Source organism: Populus trichocarpa, chromosome 1, assembly GCF_000002775.5.
Source record: "Populus trichocarpa isolate Nisqually-1 chromosome 1, P.trichocarpa_v4.1, whole genome shotgun sequence".
Taxonomy (NCBI): Eukaryota; Viridiplantae; Streptophyta; class Magnoliopsida; order Malpighiales; family Salicaceae; genus Populus; species Populus trichocarpa.
This window is the reverse complement of record NC_037285.2, coordinates 45,385,185-45,398,643: the sequence shown is the minus strand read 5'-3', so window position 1 is coordinate 45,398,643 and position 13,459 is coordinate 45,385,185. Positions and strand designations below refer to the sequence as shown.

Below are 13,459 nucleotides of genomic sequence, written 5' to 3'. Positions count from 1 at the left end.
GGCTTAAAAGTAGGTATAAATGAATGAACGATATTGTAATAATTGAACAAAGAGTTCATAAATATAAATAGAATAAAAAAGAGAAAGATTTGAATTCTTAGAGAAAAAACCGTGAGAGTGAAAGAAGAAAAAGAGAAAAGAGAAAAAGATAAAGAAAGGATAAGAGAGTTAGAGAAAATAAATTAAAATGTAAGAATATTTACGCTTTGATGTGTATAAATGTGTTTTTCTTAGCTTTAATTTTCTGTTTTGTTGAATATTAGAGTTTTGAAGATTGTGTTTTGGGTTTGATTGATGAATTGATTTGAATATTATGTGTTGATTGTTATGAATAATGAGTTATTTAGTTGATTTTGAAAGACTTTAAGTAAAAATGATGATTTTGAGTTATGGTTTGTTTAAATGGTGAATTTGAGTTAGAAATCTTGTTATATCAGTAGGTGATATGTGAAAATTCTAGGTTTAAGATTGAAAATGATAAATTTCAGTTTGGTCTCTTAATTTATGAAAAATTTAGTTTAGTCCCTAGAGCATAATCTAAGATTCTGGATAAAATGTAATGTTGAGAAATTATAGGGACATGTTACTTAGTAGCTCAAAAAGATAAGGGACTAAAATTAACTTTGCAAACAATTACAATGTCGCCGCATATTTTTACCAAGTTTTTCATTTCAGTCATCTATCTTTGAATTCAACTCTTATACTTAAAAAACAAAATGCAATTGAGTTTTAATTTGGGCATAAAGAGATTCGATTATGAAAAAAAAAAATTCAAATATCAAATTAAAAATTTTAAAAAAATTCACTATTAATATCCACATCCACAACAAAATAAGTCTTGGTAAATAATAATAGAAAACTCTTTTATATTTTAATTTGTACTATAATTTAGTATTGTGACACATATTTTTTTAAAATAATTTTTTATTTAAAAACATATTAGAATATTATATATATATATATATATATATATATAATAACAAGAAATATTTAAAAATATATTAATTTAATATTTTTATAAATTAAATATAATTATAAAAACCACTCTGACACATTAAAAAAACAAATAGCCTCTTTTTCATACTAATTTTCATCTTCTATTTTATACGTGACCTTATTTTCTTCCTCCTTTGTCCCATTCCTTTCTTCCTCCTTTTATCATGCCGTGATTTTAAGGTTTTTATTTTAAGTGATTGAATAAGTAGTTGTTTTTAAAAATATTTTTTATTTTAAAAATATATTAAAATAATATATTTTTTTATTTTTTAAATTATTTTTAATATCAATTTAAAAATACAAAAAATTAATTTAGAATAAAAAAATAATTTTATAAAAAAATAATTTCAAAAATAAAAAACAAACACGCTATTTCTCTCCTTATTCGCTGTCGTGATTTCAGGTCCTCCTTTCCTGCCTTATCTGCAAGAGCATGAAAAAAATAAATAAAAATAAAATAAAATCAAACGAGCATGGCTGTTAACAACTAAAACTCAAAATATAGAGAAAAATAGTATCGTAGTCTTTCCTTTAGAATAAGTAACAATCAAAAGAATGATGATCAAATTTGATAAATAAAAAATTTCAATTAAAAAAATAAAAAGAGAAAAGCAAATAACAAAAATATAAAATCAAATTTAATATAAAATCAAATTATAACGGGTGAAATTGAAAACAAAAATATTCAAAACAAAATATATAGCAATTAAAAGTTTGAGGATCCAATTTGTTATAATTAACAAATAATATGATATTTTTAAATTTTTCACAATTTCTGGAAAGTATTTTCCGCCTAAAATAAAAGAAAAATACTTTTTAAAAAATAAAACTAATTTTTTTTACTAAAAAATATTTTTTATTGATTAATTTTTTTAATAGCAAATAAATATAGAAAATTTTAAAATTTATTTTTAAAAAAATTATTTTTCCTCAAACAAAACGAGGAATAGTTATGACTACCCCTATCTTAAAGTGCAGATCAGGTTGAACAAGTGGCGATAATCTATTGGTTACTTGGATCAGCTGGTCACCATGTCACAAAAAGATTTAAAATTCTCCTATCATTTACTCACGTTGTAATATTGGTACTTTCTCATAAATTTGTTTAAAAAAAACTGAAAATTTTAATTATAATCTGTAAGTATAATTTCTTATGTAATGTAATTGTAATCCCTAGCATAATGCATATTCTAGGGCAAGCACATCAACTCGAGCAAAGCAACTCGATGAAATAGCAAAAGAAAAAGATTTGAAGGACTGAAATAAAATAAAACCACAAAAGAAGGATGAAGAAAGTAACCGCACTCTGGATGCCACCAAAAACCTAGTTCTTTTAGCTTTTATTGTAATAGTGATTACCTCATTGAGTGTGACACAGACATGATCATCATAGATAATTTATTTTTAATTGCTTGAGTTTCATCTTTTATTGTGTTCATTCCAGTAATTCTATTTCTTTGCAAGTTTTTTCCTGTTTTTTTTTTTAAAAAAAGAATAAAACTAAAAAAAACTTTGACCGATCATAGCTTAGATTAATTAATTATATTTGTTGTTGGAAGCGAGCTAAGTGATTATCCTGAACCTTTCATTCGTTTCTTTCTTTGCTAGGTGAGTACTTTTATACATTTATTTTTTGTTTGCCACTGTCTCAATATGATCTTAATTATGTCATCAAAATGCATTTTTAATGGGAATTACTGCTTTAACTCACAAGTGTCAGTTAGAATCCTTATACCTTGCCTTGTTGCTTTTGAAGCTGGATTCCATACAGAGCTAAAGGCCTTCTCCTTTTCTTCCTCCCGCTATTTCATTGAGCTCTCAGTACCAGTGCTTTCCGCGCATATTTTCCCAAATTACGGTAATGGAATTCCTATTCCCATTCTCTCTGCGCCTGTTTTACTTGTAGTGACTCACTCTCACGTCCTGTATCCTCATTTCTCTGATTTTCAGACTGGTGGAAAATGGCTCTCGAAAGTGTGGGTGGATCCATTATATCTAAGATAGCAGAACTCATGGTGGAACCAGTAGGAAGGCAGTTCCGTTACATGTTCTGTTTCAACAATTTTGTTGAAGAATTCAAAGAACAAAAGGAGAACCTTGCTTTAGCACTAGATGGTCTGCAAAAAGAAGTCGAAGCTGCTGAAAGGAATGCTGAAGAAATTAAGAAAGGTGTCAAAAAGTGGATGGAAGATGCAAACAGCAAAATTGAAGGTGCGAAGCCCTTGGAAAAAGAAATAGGAAAAAATGGCAAATGCTTCACTTGGTGTCCAAACTGCATTCGACAATTCAAGTTAAGCAAGGCACTGGCCAAGGAGTCGGAGACTTTCAGAAAACTTTTAGAAACAAAGTTTACAAAAGTGGCCCACAAATTTCCTCCTCAGCCCATAGAATTTCTTCCATCAAAGGAATTCACGCCCTCAGAATCTTCAAAAGAAGCTTTGGAACAGATTATGAAAGCTCTCAAAGATGACAACGCCAATATGATCGGACTGTACGGCATGGGAGGGGTGGGTAAAACCACCCTGGTGAAAAGAGTAGGCACGATAGCCAGAGAGTCGCAGCTTTTTGATGAAGTTTTGATGGCTACGGTGTCGCAGAATCCAAATGTCATAGACATTCAGAACCGAATGGCAGATATGTTAGGTTTGAAAATTGAAGAAAACAGTAAAGAAGGGAGAGCAGATCGATTACGGCAGAGACTGAAGAAAGTGGAGAAGATGCTTATAACCCTGGATGATGTTTGGAAACATATTGACTTGAAAGAGATAGGGATCCCATTTGGTGATGATCACAGGGGTTGTAAAATTCTTCTAACAACACGTGTTCAAGGCATATGTTTTTCTATGGAGTGCCAGCAAAAAGTGCATTTAAGAGTCTTACCCGAAGATGAAGCGTGGGATTTATTCAGTATCAATGCAGGTTTACGTGATGGGGACTCTACCTTGAACACAGTGGCAAGGGAGGTTGCGAGAGAATGCCAAGGCTTGCCTATAGCACTTGTGACAGTGGGAAGGGCTCTAAGAGGTAAATCACGAGTTCAGTGGGAAGTAGCGTCTAAACAGCTCAAAGAATCTCAATTTGTGCGCATGGAACAAATTGATGAACAAAATAATGCTTACACATGTCTTAAGTTGAGCTATGATTATTTGAAGTACGAGGAAACCAAGTCATGTTTCGTGCTATGCTGTTTATTTCCAGAAGATTATGACATTCCAATCGAGGACTTGACGAGATATGCAGTTGGCTATGGGTTACATCAAGATGCGGAGCCCATTGAAGATGCAAGGAAACGAGTTTCTGTGGCAATCGAAAACCTCAAAGATTGTTGCATGCTGTTGGGCTCTGAAACTGAAGAACATGTGAAAATGCATGACCTTGTTCGTGATGTTGCTATTCAGATAGCATCAAAAGAATATGGATTCATGGTCAAGGCTGGCTTAGGGTTAGAGAAGTGGCAATGGACGGGTAAAAGCTTTGAAGGTTGTACAACAATTTCGTTAATGGGCAATAAACTAGCAGAACTTCCTGAAGGATTGGTATGCCCACAGCTCAAAGTTCTATTATTGGAAGTGGATTCTGGTTTGAATGTTCCTCAGAGGTTTTTTGAAGGGATGACAGAAATTGAAGTTTTGTCTCTGAAGGGAGGGTGCTTGTCATTGCTATCACTTGAACTCTCAACGAAACTTCAATCGTTGGTGTTGATCAGGTGTGGATGCAAGGACCTCATTGGGTTGAGAAAGCTGCAGAGACTTAAGATTCTTGGTCTTAGACGGTGCTTATCCATTGAAGAATTACCTGATGAAATAGGAGAGCTCAAGGAGTTGAGGTTGTTGGATGTGACAGGTTGTGAAAGGCTAAGAAGGATCCCTGTGAATTTGATTGGAAGGTTGAAGAAGTTAGAAGAGCTGTTGATCGGGGATCGCAGCTTTCAGGGATGGGATGCTGTTGGATGTGACAGCACAGGAGGAATGAATGCAAGCCTAACAGAACTAAATTCGTTGTCTCAGTTAGCCGTATTATCATTGTGGATACCGAAGGTTGAATGCATTCCCAGAGATTTTGTTTTTCCAGTTAGCTTGCGCAAATATGATATAATATTTGGGAATCGGTTTGATGCAGGACGATACCCAACCTCGACAAGATTAATTTTGGCTGGTACATCCTTCAATGCGAAGACATTTGAGCAATTGTTTTTACATAAATTAGAATTTGTAAAAGTGAGGGATTGTGAGGATGTTTTCACTCTGTTTCCAGCAAAATTGCGGCAAGGTTTAAAAAATCTAAAGGAGGTGATTGTTCACAGCTGTAAATCATTGGAAGAGGTATTTGAATTGGGTGAGGCTGATGAAGGAAGCAGTGAGGAGAAGGAGCTGCTGTCATCTTTAACACTGTTAAAGCTGCAAGAGTTACCTGAGCTCAAATGCATATGGAAGGGGCCCACCAGACATGTCAGCCTCCAAAATCTTGTTCATCTGAAAGTTTCAGATCTCAAAAAACTGACATTTATCTTCACACCGTCCCTCGCTCGAAATCTGCCAAAGCTAGAAAGCCTTCGCATAAATGAATGCGGTGAATTAAAGCATATTATCAGAGAAGAGGATGGTGAAAGGGAAATAATTCCAGAGTCTCCTCGCTTCCCAAAATTAAAAAAAATCAACATATCTTTCTGTTTTTCACTGGAATATGTCTTCCCTGTCTCCATGTCTCCAAGTCTTACGAACCTGGAACAGATGAGGATTGCTCGTGCTGACAATTTAAAGCAAATATTTTACGGTGGAGAAGGAGATGCACTTACCAGAGAAGGCATCATCAAGTTCCCTCGGCTAAGAGAATTTTCTCTTTGGCTCCAATCTAATTACAGCTTTTTAGGTCCAAGGAATTTTGATGCTCAATTGCCTTTGCAAAGATTAACCATTGAAGGGCACGAAGAAGTGGGTAATTGGTTGGCACAGCTACAAGTACGTAATTTATATTTCTCCACTAAATTAAATTGTCAATTGCGATAATTTATTCTTTCTTCCTCCCAATTTCTAAAAGTAAAGTAATTGATAAATGCTTATTTTTATTTTTTTATGATTTATTTTTTTATGTAAACATATATAAATATAAAAAACTTAACTGCCTCATTGTTGTCTGCGTTATTAAAAATTAATCATATGGAAGAACATATTATCTGTTAGATTTGACTGTCTCATGATTTACGTAATTTATATTATCTGTTAGATTTATTCTTTCTTCGTCACTGCTTATTTTTTTGTTTTATCTAAACATATATAAATATAAGAAACTTAATACCAACAATTAATCATAGAAATCATATTAGCTTATTTTGTGTTCAAATATTTAATTCAATTAAAATATCTTTAAAAATTTATTAACTTTATAACTAAAATAAAAATATTAGTTACTATTTTTATTTTTATTTTTTACATGAAACTAATTATTAGGAGTTGTAGTAACCTTTTTTCGCAAAAATCTAATTATTATTTAACTTATCTCTAATTAAGAAAAAAACTGAAACAATAATATGTAATCTCTAAAAAGTATGTAATCCTGTTTTTTTTTTTTTTCTCTCATCATATAAATTGTTTTTATGAGTGAAAAAATATAATATTGTTCTCTGATAAGATGGCCGTCCATGGGCAGCAAAACGGCTTCTTACAAGGATTAAAATTTGTACGAGTGGACGATTGTGGGGATGTTCGCACTCCGTTTCCAGCAAAATTGCTGCGAGCTTTGAACAATCTAAAGGAGGTGATTGTTGACAGCTGTAAATCATTGGAAGAGGTATTTGAATTAGGTGAGCCTGATGAAGGAAGTAGTGAGGAGAAGGAGCTACCGCTTCTGTCATCTTTAACAGAGTTACGGCTGTCATGTTTACCTGAGCTCAAATGTATATGGAAGGGGCCATCTAGACATGTCAGCCTCCAAAGTCTTAATCGTCTGAATTTGGAGTCTCTCAACAAACTGACATTTATCTTCACACCGTCCCTCGCTCGAAGTCTGCCAAAGCTACAAAGACTTTACATAATTAAATGCGGTCAATTGAAGCATATTATCAGAGAAGAGGATGGTGAAAGGGAAATAATTCCAGAGTCTCCTGAGCAGGATGGTCAAGCTTCACCTATCAACGTTGAGAAGGAGATAGTGCTTCCTAATCTAAAGGAGTTGTCGCTAGAACAATTATCAAGTATTGTCTGTTTTAGTTTCGGATGGTGTGATTATTTCTTATTCCCTCGTTTGGAGAAGTTGAAGGTCCATCAATGTCCAAAGCTGACCACAAAATTTGCTACTACACCAGATGGTTCAATGAGTGCTCAATCAGAGGTGCTGCTGATTTGACTTGATTTCTTGCCTCTCTTTTAGTATGTTTGTTTCTTGTTTCTCTCAATAATAAGATTTACAAGTTAAATGAGCATGCCATGCTTGAATTGGTTTACAGGTACCTGAAGTAGCTGAAGATTCAAGCATTAATAGAGAGTGGAACAGAAATATGGGGTGGAAAGAAGATGGAGACTCATGTCTTTGAGCTGTGAATATATTTGGACTTGATGCTGTACTATTTGTTCAAAAGTTTGATATCATGTTTTCCTAGCAGAACAATCTCATGTTGAATGGTGGTTAACTGTTACATGATTTCAAGGTTGGTGCTGCGAATATGTTTTAGATTTGGTGGGAAATAATTCCAACTGTTCCATTGGCAATGGGATACAAATTGGCTTCACATTGCTGAAGAAGTTAGAAGAATTGTTGACAGCACAGAAGTAATGTCATGTTGTGTATTTAGTCATTACTGTGCGAACCTCAAAAAAACAATGTTGCTTGCCCATTATCGTACAAGCCTCCAGAAGTAAGGGCGCATGTTTGCTTGCCCATTTGTGTTTCTTTTGGTTTAATGTGTGGACTTTCATGCGTTCTCCTTTCTACGACTTGAGTATTTTCTGCATCAGCATGTTTTCTCTGTCAGTTTGATGTTCTGTTTCTAATGCATAATGCATTATTAAAAATGTTATTTTATGAGCATCTGAATATATTTGGGCATTCAAATCTCAAGATGACTGAGACTGGATGCTGAACTCTTTGTTCAAAAGTTTGATACTGATATCATGTTTTCCTAGCAGAGCAATCTTATGTTGAATGGTTTTTTCGAGCAGATACTTTTAATCTTAAAGGTCACTTTTCTCCTTTTCTTCTTTTTAATCTTAAAGATCACTTTTTCTTACCAAGAACAAATAATTCTTATTTTTATAAACACGTCATGAAAATAAAGTTTATTCATATAAAATATATAAAAAACATATAGATATTAAAAAAAATCATTAAAATCAACCATTTTTTATGGCAAAAATCAGTGCCAACTGAGACTGTAAAACCCCGGGTAATATTATTGATATTAATAAAAGTCAAGATTACAAAAAATGAGGAAAAGTGATAAATTAAATTATAAGAATGATGATATATTCGAGAATCTGAATTGAAATGTTTTGTTCGGGTGTTAAAATATATATAAAAAATAAATATAAATAAATAAACATGAAAATGTGAATAAAATTTTTATGGAAATGAATTTCATGAAACTGAAAATACTAACGAGTAACTGAGTGAAATTTGAAATAACCTGGATAAAATTTGGTATAAACAGGTATTAGGATTCAAGAAATTTTACCCAAAAATCATAAAATTTACTATTAAGGAATATAGAAGGTATTTTTAAAAAGTTAAGTAATTATATGTGTGTAGGGGGAAAGAAAAAATTGAGGGATGTGGAAGGTATTTAAAAAAAGAGTTTATATATATATATGAGTGCAAGTGAGTGTGTGATATAAGGAAACAAAAAAAAAAACTTGCTTTTTCAAAGAGAAGGAAGCATTCGGCCAGTAGAGGAAAAACAAATTCAAGCAAGGAAAATTTCTCAATTTAAAAGTGTTAAAGCTTTGGTTATTGCTTGGTAAGATGTCCTCACACTTTTAAATAAGATTCTCGAAGAATTTATGCTTTAAATTGATTGAACTTTGTGAAATGAGGAATTAGGGTTCATGATAAATTTTAGAGAAAATTACAATTGATTGTGAAATTGTGTTAAGATTATTGAAGTGAGTAGGGAAAGTAAGAAATTATGGTAATTAAAGAAAAATTTTAGGTGTTCTTGAAGAAGTGATTTTTGGAAAACTAATAATAAGAAAAATAAAAATTTAAGAGTTTTGATAAGATGATGAGATTGTGTAAGAAAGAGATGATATTAATGTTAAAGAGTGAATAGATCATGAAAATTTTTTATGTTTTTCTTTGATTTAAATTACGGTAAAAATTAAATAAATAAATTTAAAGAATATATATATTGATTTGAATGATGAAATGAATTGTGTTACAATGTGGAAATTGAAAGAATAGGAAGGAAATTTACAAAATGATTTTATTTTGGCAAATAAAAGGATAATTGGAATGATTTTATTTATTGAGTGTTTTAATATGAAAAGTGGAATAATGATGTGATATACTTGTCAATTCAAGAGAGGCTGCCAGGCCGACACCACAGCAGGAAATTTCTGCTCGAGCTTAGTCATCAGGTAATTACACGGTACCTGAATTTATTATTGGTCAATATGTATTTTTATTTCATTAATTATGGTTGATAAATATGAAATTATTATATTAGAAAATAAGATATGCGATGTGATGAATTAATTCTTGAACTAATGGGATTAATGCCTTGGTGAATGAGCGTGATAAGGAATTAATTCTCTAGTTAATGGGATTAGAACCCTGGTGAATAGGCAAATCGTTGAACTAATTCCTGAATTAATGGGATTAATGTCCCGGTGAATGGGCATGATGAGGAATTAAGTCTTTGGTTAATGGGATTAGTACCCTAGTGAATGGGTAAATCGTTGAACTAATTCCTGATTTAATGGAATTAGTGCCCTGACAAATAGGCGAGATGAAGAATTAATTTTCCTGGTTAATGAGATTTGTACCTGAAGAATGGATGAAACGTTAAACTAATTTTTGGATTGATGACAATAGTGTTTGTTGAATAGACTGGTGGAAAATTAATCATCTATTAGTGAAAGTAATGTCGGGTTAATTGAGTGATAGGAATAATTATATTTTTTGTTGATATTAAAAAAAAAAAAAAAAAAAAAACAAACTCAAACTCATAGATTATTCTGAAATTTAATTGATATATATATATATATAAAATACTACATGAGCAAGTTAATTTAATGATCTTTTGACTAATTTGTTTTTTAAAAAAAAGGAAGAAAGAAAGAAAGCAGGATATCTTTTTTTCATCTGTCTAATTGAATTATTGTATTAAATCAATTTTCAGGTACATCCCCTTATCGGGTTGAACAGTAGATTAGTTTTCTTATATTTTGTTGGGTATCTTTTTGTAATGAATGAATTTATCATTTTGTTATGTAATATAATCCGTCAACAGTTTATCGAAAGCTCTTTTGTGTAGTATAATCTTAATTATGAATTTCTTCTTTAATTATATACTTATTTCTATTATAATTTCGTTAATGGTCCTTATTTGTAAATCTTAGAATTGTGTAATGTACTTCAGTTATAATTTGTAGAATAATTCTTTGGATTGCATCCATGTAAATGTGGGATATTGAATTATTTAGACATGTGAATTTGATTATTGAGAAGTTGTGATGTAATGAGAGGAGGAAGTTCTGGATGATAGGATGAGTAAGAAATTTGATAATTGAGGATTGTAGATGAAAAGTCGATAACTTAGTATCTAAAAATATAAAAAAAACTCTGCTGAATTTTTTATTGATTACAAAAAAAAATTCCATAATCTTATTTGAATCATCATGTCCTTGCTCTTTGTTTTGAATACAAATGTTGAGGCTGTTACAGAGACTCTCTCTAACATTGTAATCCAATAACTTTTTGTCTCCTCTATCAAATTAGGGAATGAGAATATAGAAAAATGAAGTTGTGGATCAAAAATAAAATGTGAGAAAACTTAAGGGACCAAAAAGTCATTATCTGAAAAGTATGAGAATCAAAGTGAATTTTTGGCTTTAATCTTGAAACTACCATCTTTTTTTGAGGTTTTTTTTTTCACTTTGATTATCTATAGTTAAATTTTGCTTTTCCTCAACAAATTTACTTAATTATCTATGAATTTAAGTCTATAATACCAGTAAATAGTGATGTGAGAATAATATTTTACCCATGTTTTTTTAAAATATTCTTATAATTATAAATATAATAAGAATACCTTCAAAAATAGAATCACAGGCTGTAGAGTTCTTATCATAACCATAATACCTTTTTTACTAGGTTGACAAAATGGTTCATTGCTTAGCGTTTTTTATCCATCATAGAAGAAAGAAATTTATGGCAGCCTCACACACACAGAATCTGATAACTTTTTGATAAAATTGCAAGTAACTAAACATTTATCAGCTGGACATCATCCATGATGGTATCATCCAGCTATAAATTGGTCCAAAATCTAAGCTCAAATCTCACTGGGCTTGCCCTAGATTTCTCCTTAGATTATGTTATTCTTCACCAAGATTATGTTCCAAATCTGATATTACCCCATTTTTGTCCACCCTTGAGATTATTTTCTTTCTTTCTTCAGAGAACATTTCCAAAATCTAGAGAGGCCACTTTTTTCATCTTATTTCCCTCATGTAACTTCTCTCCAAAGCCGTCAAATCATTACGCACCACGTGTACCACCAAAAGTTTGTCCACCCAGACTCACTCTATCATTGCGCACTGTAATATGTGTTACTTCACGTACTTGCCACTGTATCACTGCTCACCAATGGTGGCCCCACAACTGTTCCTCGGTATCTGCATCTCTCCGAGACAACAACATAAAATATTTCTGACTAAAAAAAATATATTTCTGATTAGATTTTCTTGGTGCTCTTTGTTTTTTTTTAACAAACAGAGTTCGTGAGGGTAGGCTGGCATGCTTCCTTGCTTCCTAGCTTCTTTCTTGCTTTGTAAAAACACCCTTTTACAAGTTTTTATGTTCCTGGTTTCTTAGCACCCCTTTCATGGCATTTTCACAGAGGGTTCAGTGCTTTTTCTCAAGTCCAAATAACTAAAATTTTAGTCTTTTTGCTGCTGCTGCTGTTTTAACTTATTAACTAATGGGATTTCTTCTTCTAATTCTTTTTGTGTTTGTTTTTGCAGGTTGATTATGTTACATTTGGTTGCCATTCTTGGAATGCTTTAAAAGGATTAGTTACTCACTGGTTTGATTCTTTCTCAGTTTTAGTTGTTGGGTTTTAATTACTTTTCTCTATTGGAACAATGTCTCTCTGTCTCTTTTTTATGGACTGCTTACTTTATTCTCTCTTGGCCTCTTGCAATTTTTTTTCTTGAGCTATTATTTGTTTTGAGTGAAATGCATTTTTAATGTGATGATATTGTCACTCTTTGTTTACCAATGTTACAATTCAGAATTTCTTTAGGAAATTTATGATCAGGTGTGTGTGTGTTTACCTGAATTTCCTGTCTATGCATTCAAATAACTCGTTTCATTGTAGGAGATTTTGACCAAATTTTCCTGAATTAGATTAGGTAGGTGATTAATTTTTTAGGTGCTTTGTTCATATAGCGGCTAGGGCTTTTGATGATGCACATGATCTCTTATATTTTTGGCAGATTGGATGATGAGATAGAAACTCTGAACAGCATAACAATAGATGCCACAACTTTGCAGCTCTTCCTACCTCCCCTACATGTACAAGCCTTTTGCAGTTGTAGTTTGCATAAGAATGCTAAATTGGGAGTTTGATGTGTTGAATGCCAGCTCATGAAATTTAGGAAAAACATTCAGAACCTTTATATTGAACAGGGTTTTTCTGTGCTGACTTTGGGGCAAGGAAGATAATTTATGTTATGGATGTCCTCAGTTTATCTTTAATGAGGTCAAGCATCCTATATAGAAATCCTGAAGTTCCTTTAAAACAAAATTATATGTCAGGAATTTTAGGCCTTGTCAGTTCTAGGTAATGCAAAATTGTGTTTAAATGAGCATATGTATTTGAGCAACAAGGAGTTGGTGTTTGTTCATCATTAAAATCCCCTTTAAGTGAGACAAGTTGTTTGTGCAACAAGGAGTTGATGAGATTAGGTGGATGATTAGTTCTAGGATGACTTGGTTCCTTAGAGCACCATTTGCAAGGTCAACTTTTCCTTTGAACATGATGAAAAACCGTGAGATTTTATTAGGAAATAAAAAGTTAGGATAAGGGCGATGACTACTGTCGATACACGACGTCGGGCGACGGCTCCCGCTTTTTTTGTTTGTTTAACAAAAAGGGTTTTTTCTCTTTTGGGGGAAAACAAAGATTTTATTGGAGTCGCCATCTAGTAATTTGAGGGAACTAGAAATCCCAAATTAGACACTGGTCCCAGAGATTCGGGTACGGGGTTAGTTATGATTAAGGGAAGGTAGACACCACCCGTAAAAC

General features: G+C 32.1%; 1 protein-coding gene and 1 long non-coding RNA gene across 18 annotated transcripts in view; both read left to right on the top strand.

Moving 5' to 3' along the window:
• Positions 1-13,459, top strand: part of LOC18096055 (uncharacterized) — a 691,470-nt gene that overhangs the window by 486,706 nt on the left and 191,305 nt on the right. For 7 of the 16 annotated variants that reach the window (XM_052448461.1, XM_052448454.1, XM_052448439.1 and 4 more), the window contains one exon: positions 3,093-3,165. In XM_052448461.1, the coding sequence (XP_052304421.1) occupies positions 3,093-3,165 (73 nt within the window). The other 9 variants (XM_052448467.1, XM_052448468.1, XM_052448414.1 and 6 more) reach the window with 7 other exon arrangements.
• LOC127904510 (uncharacterized) lies at positions 11,765-13,086 on the top strand. 2 transcript variants are annotated; one of them, XR_008057777.1, is made up of 2 exons: positions 11,765-11,821; positions 12,174-13,086. It is a non-coding gene; the product is annotated as an uncharacterized LOC127904510 (long non-coding RNA). The 2 variants fall into 2 exon arrangements; XR_008057778.1 differs by lacking the exon at positions 11,765-11,821 and adding an exon at positions 11,917-11,936.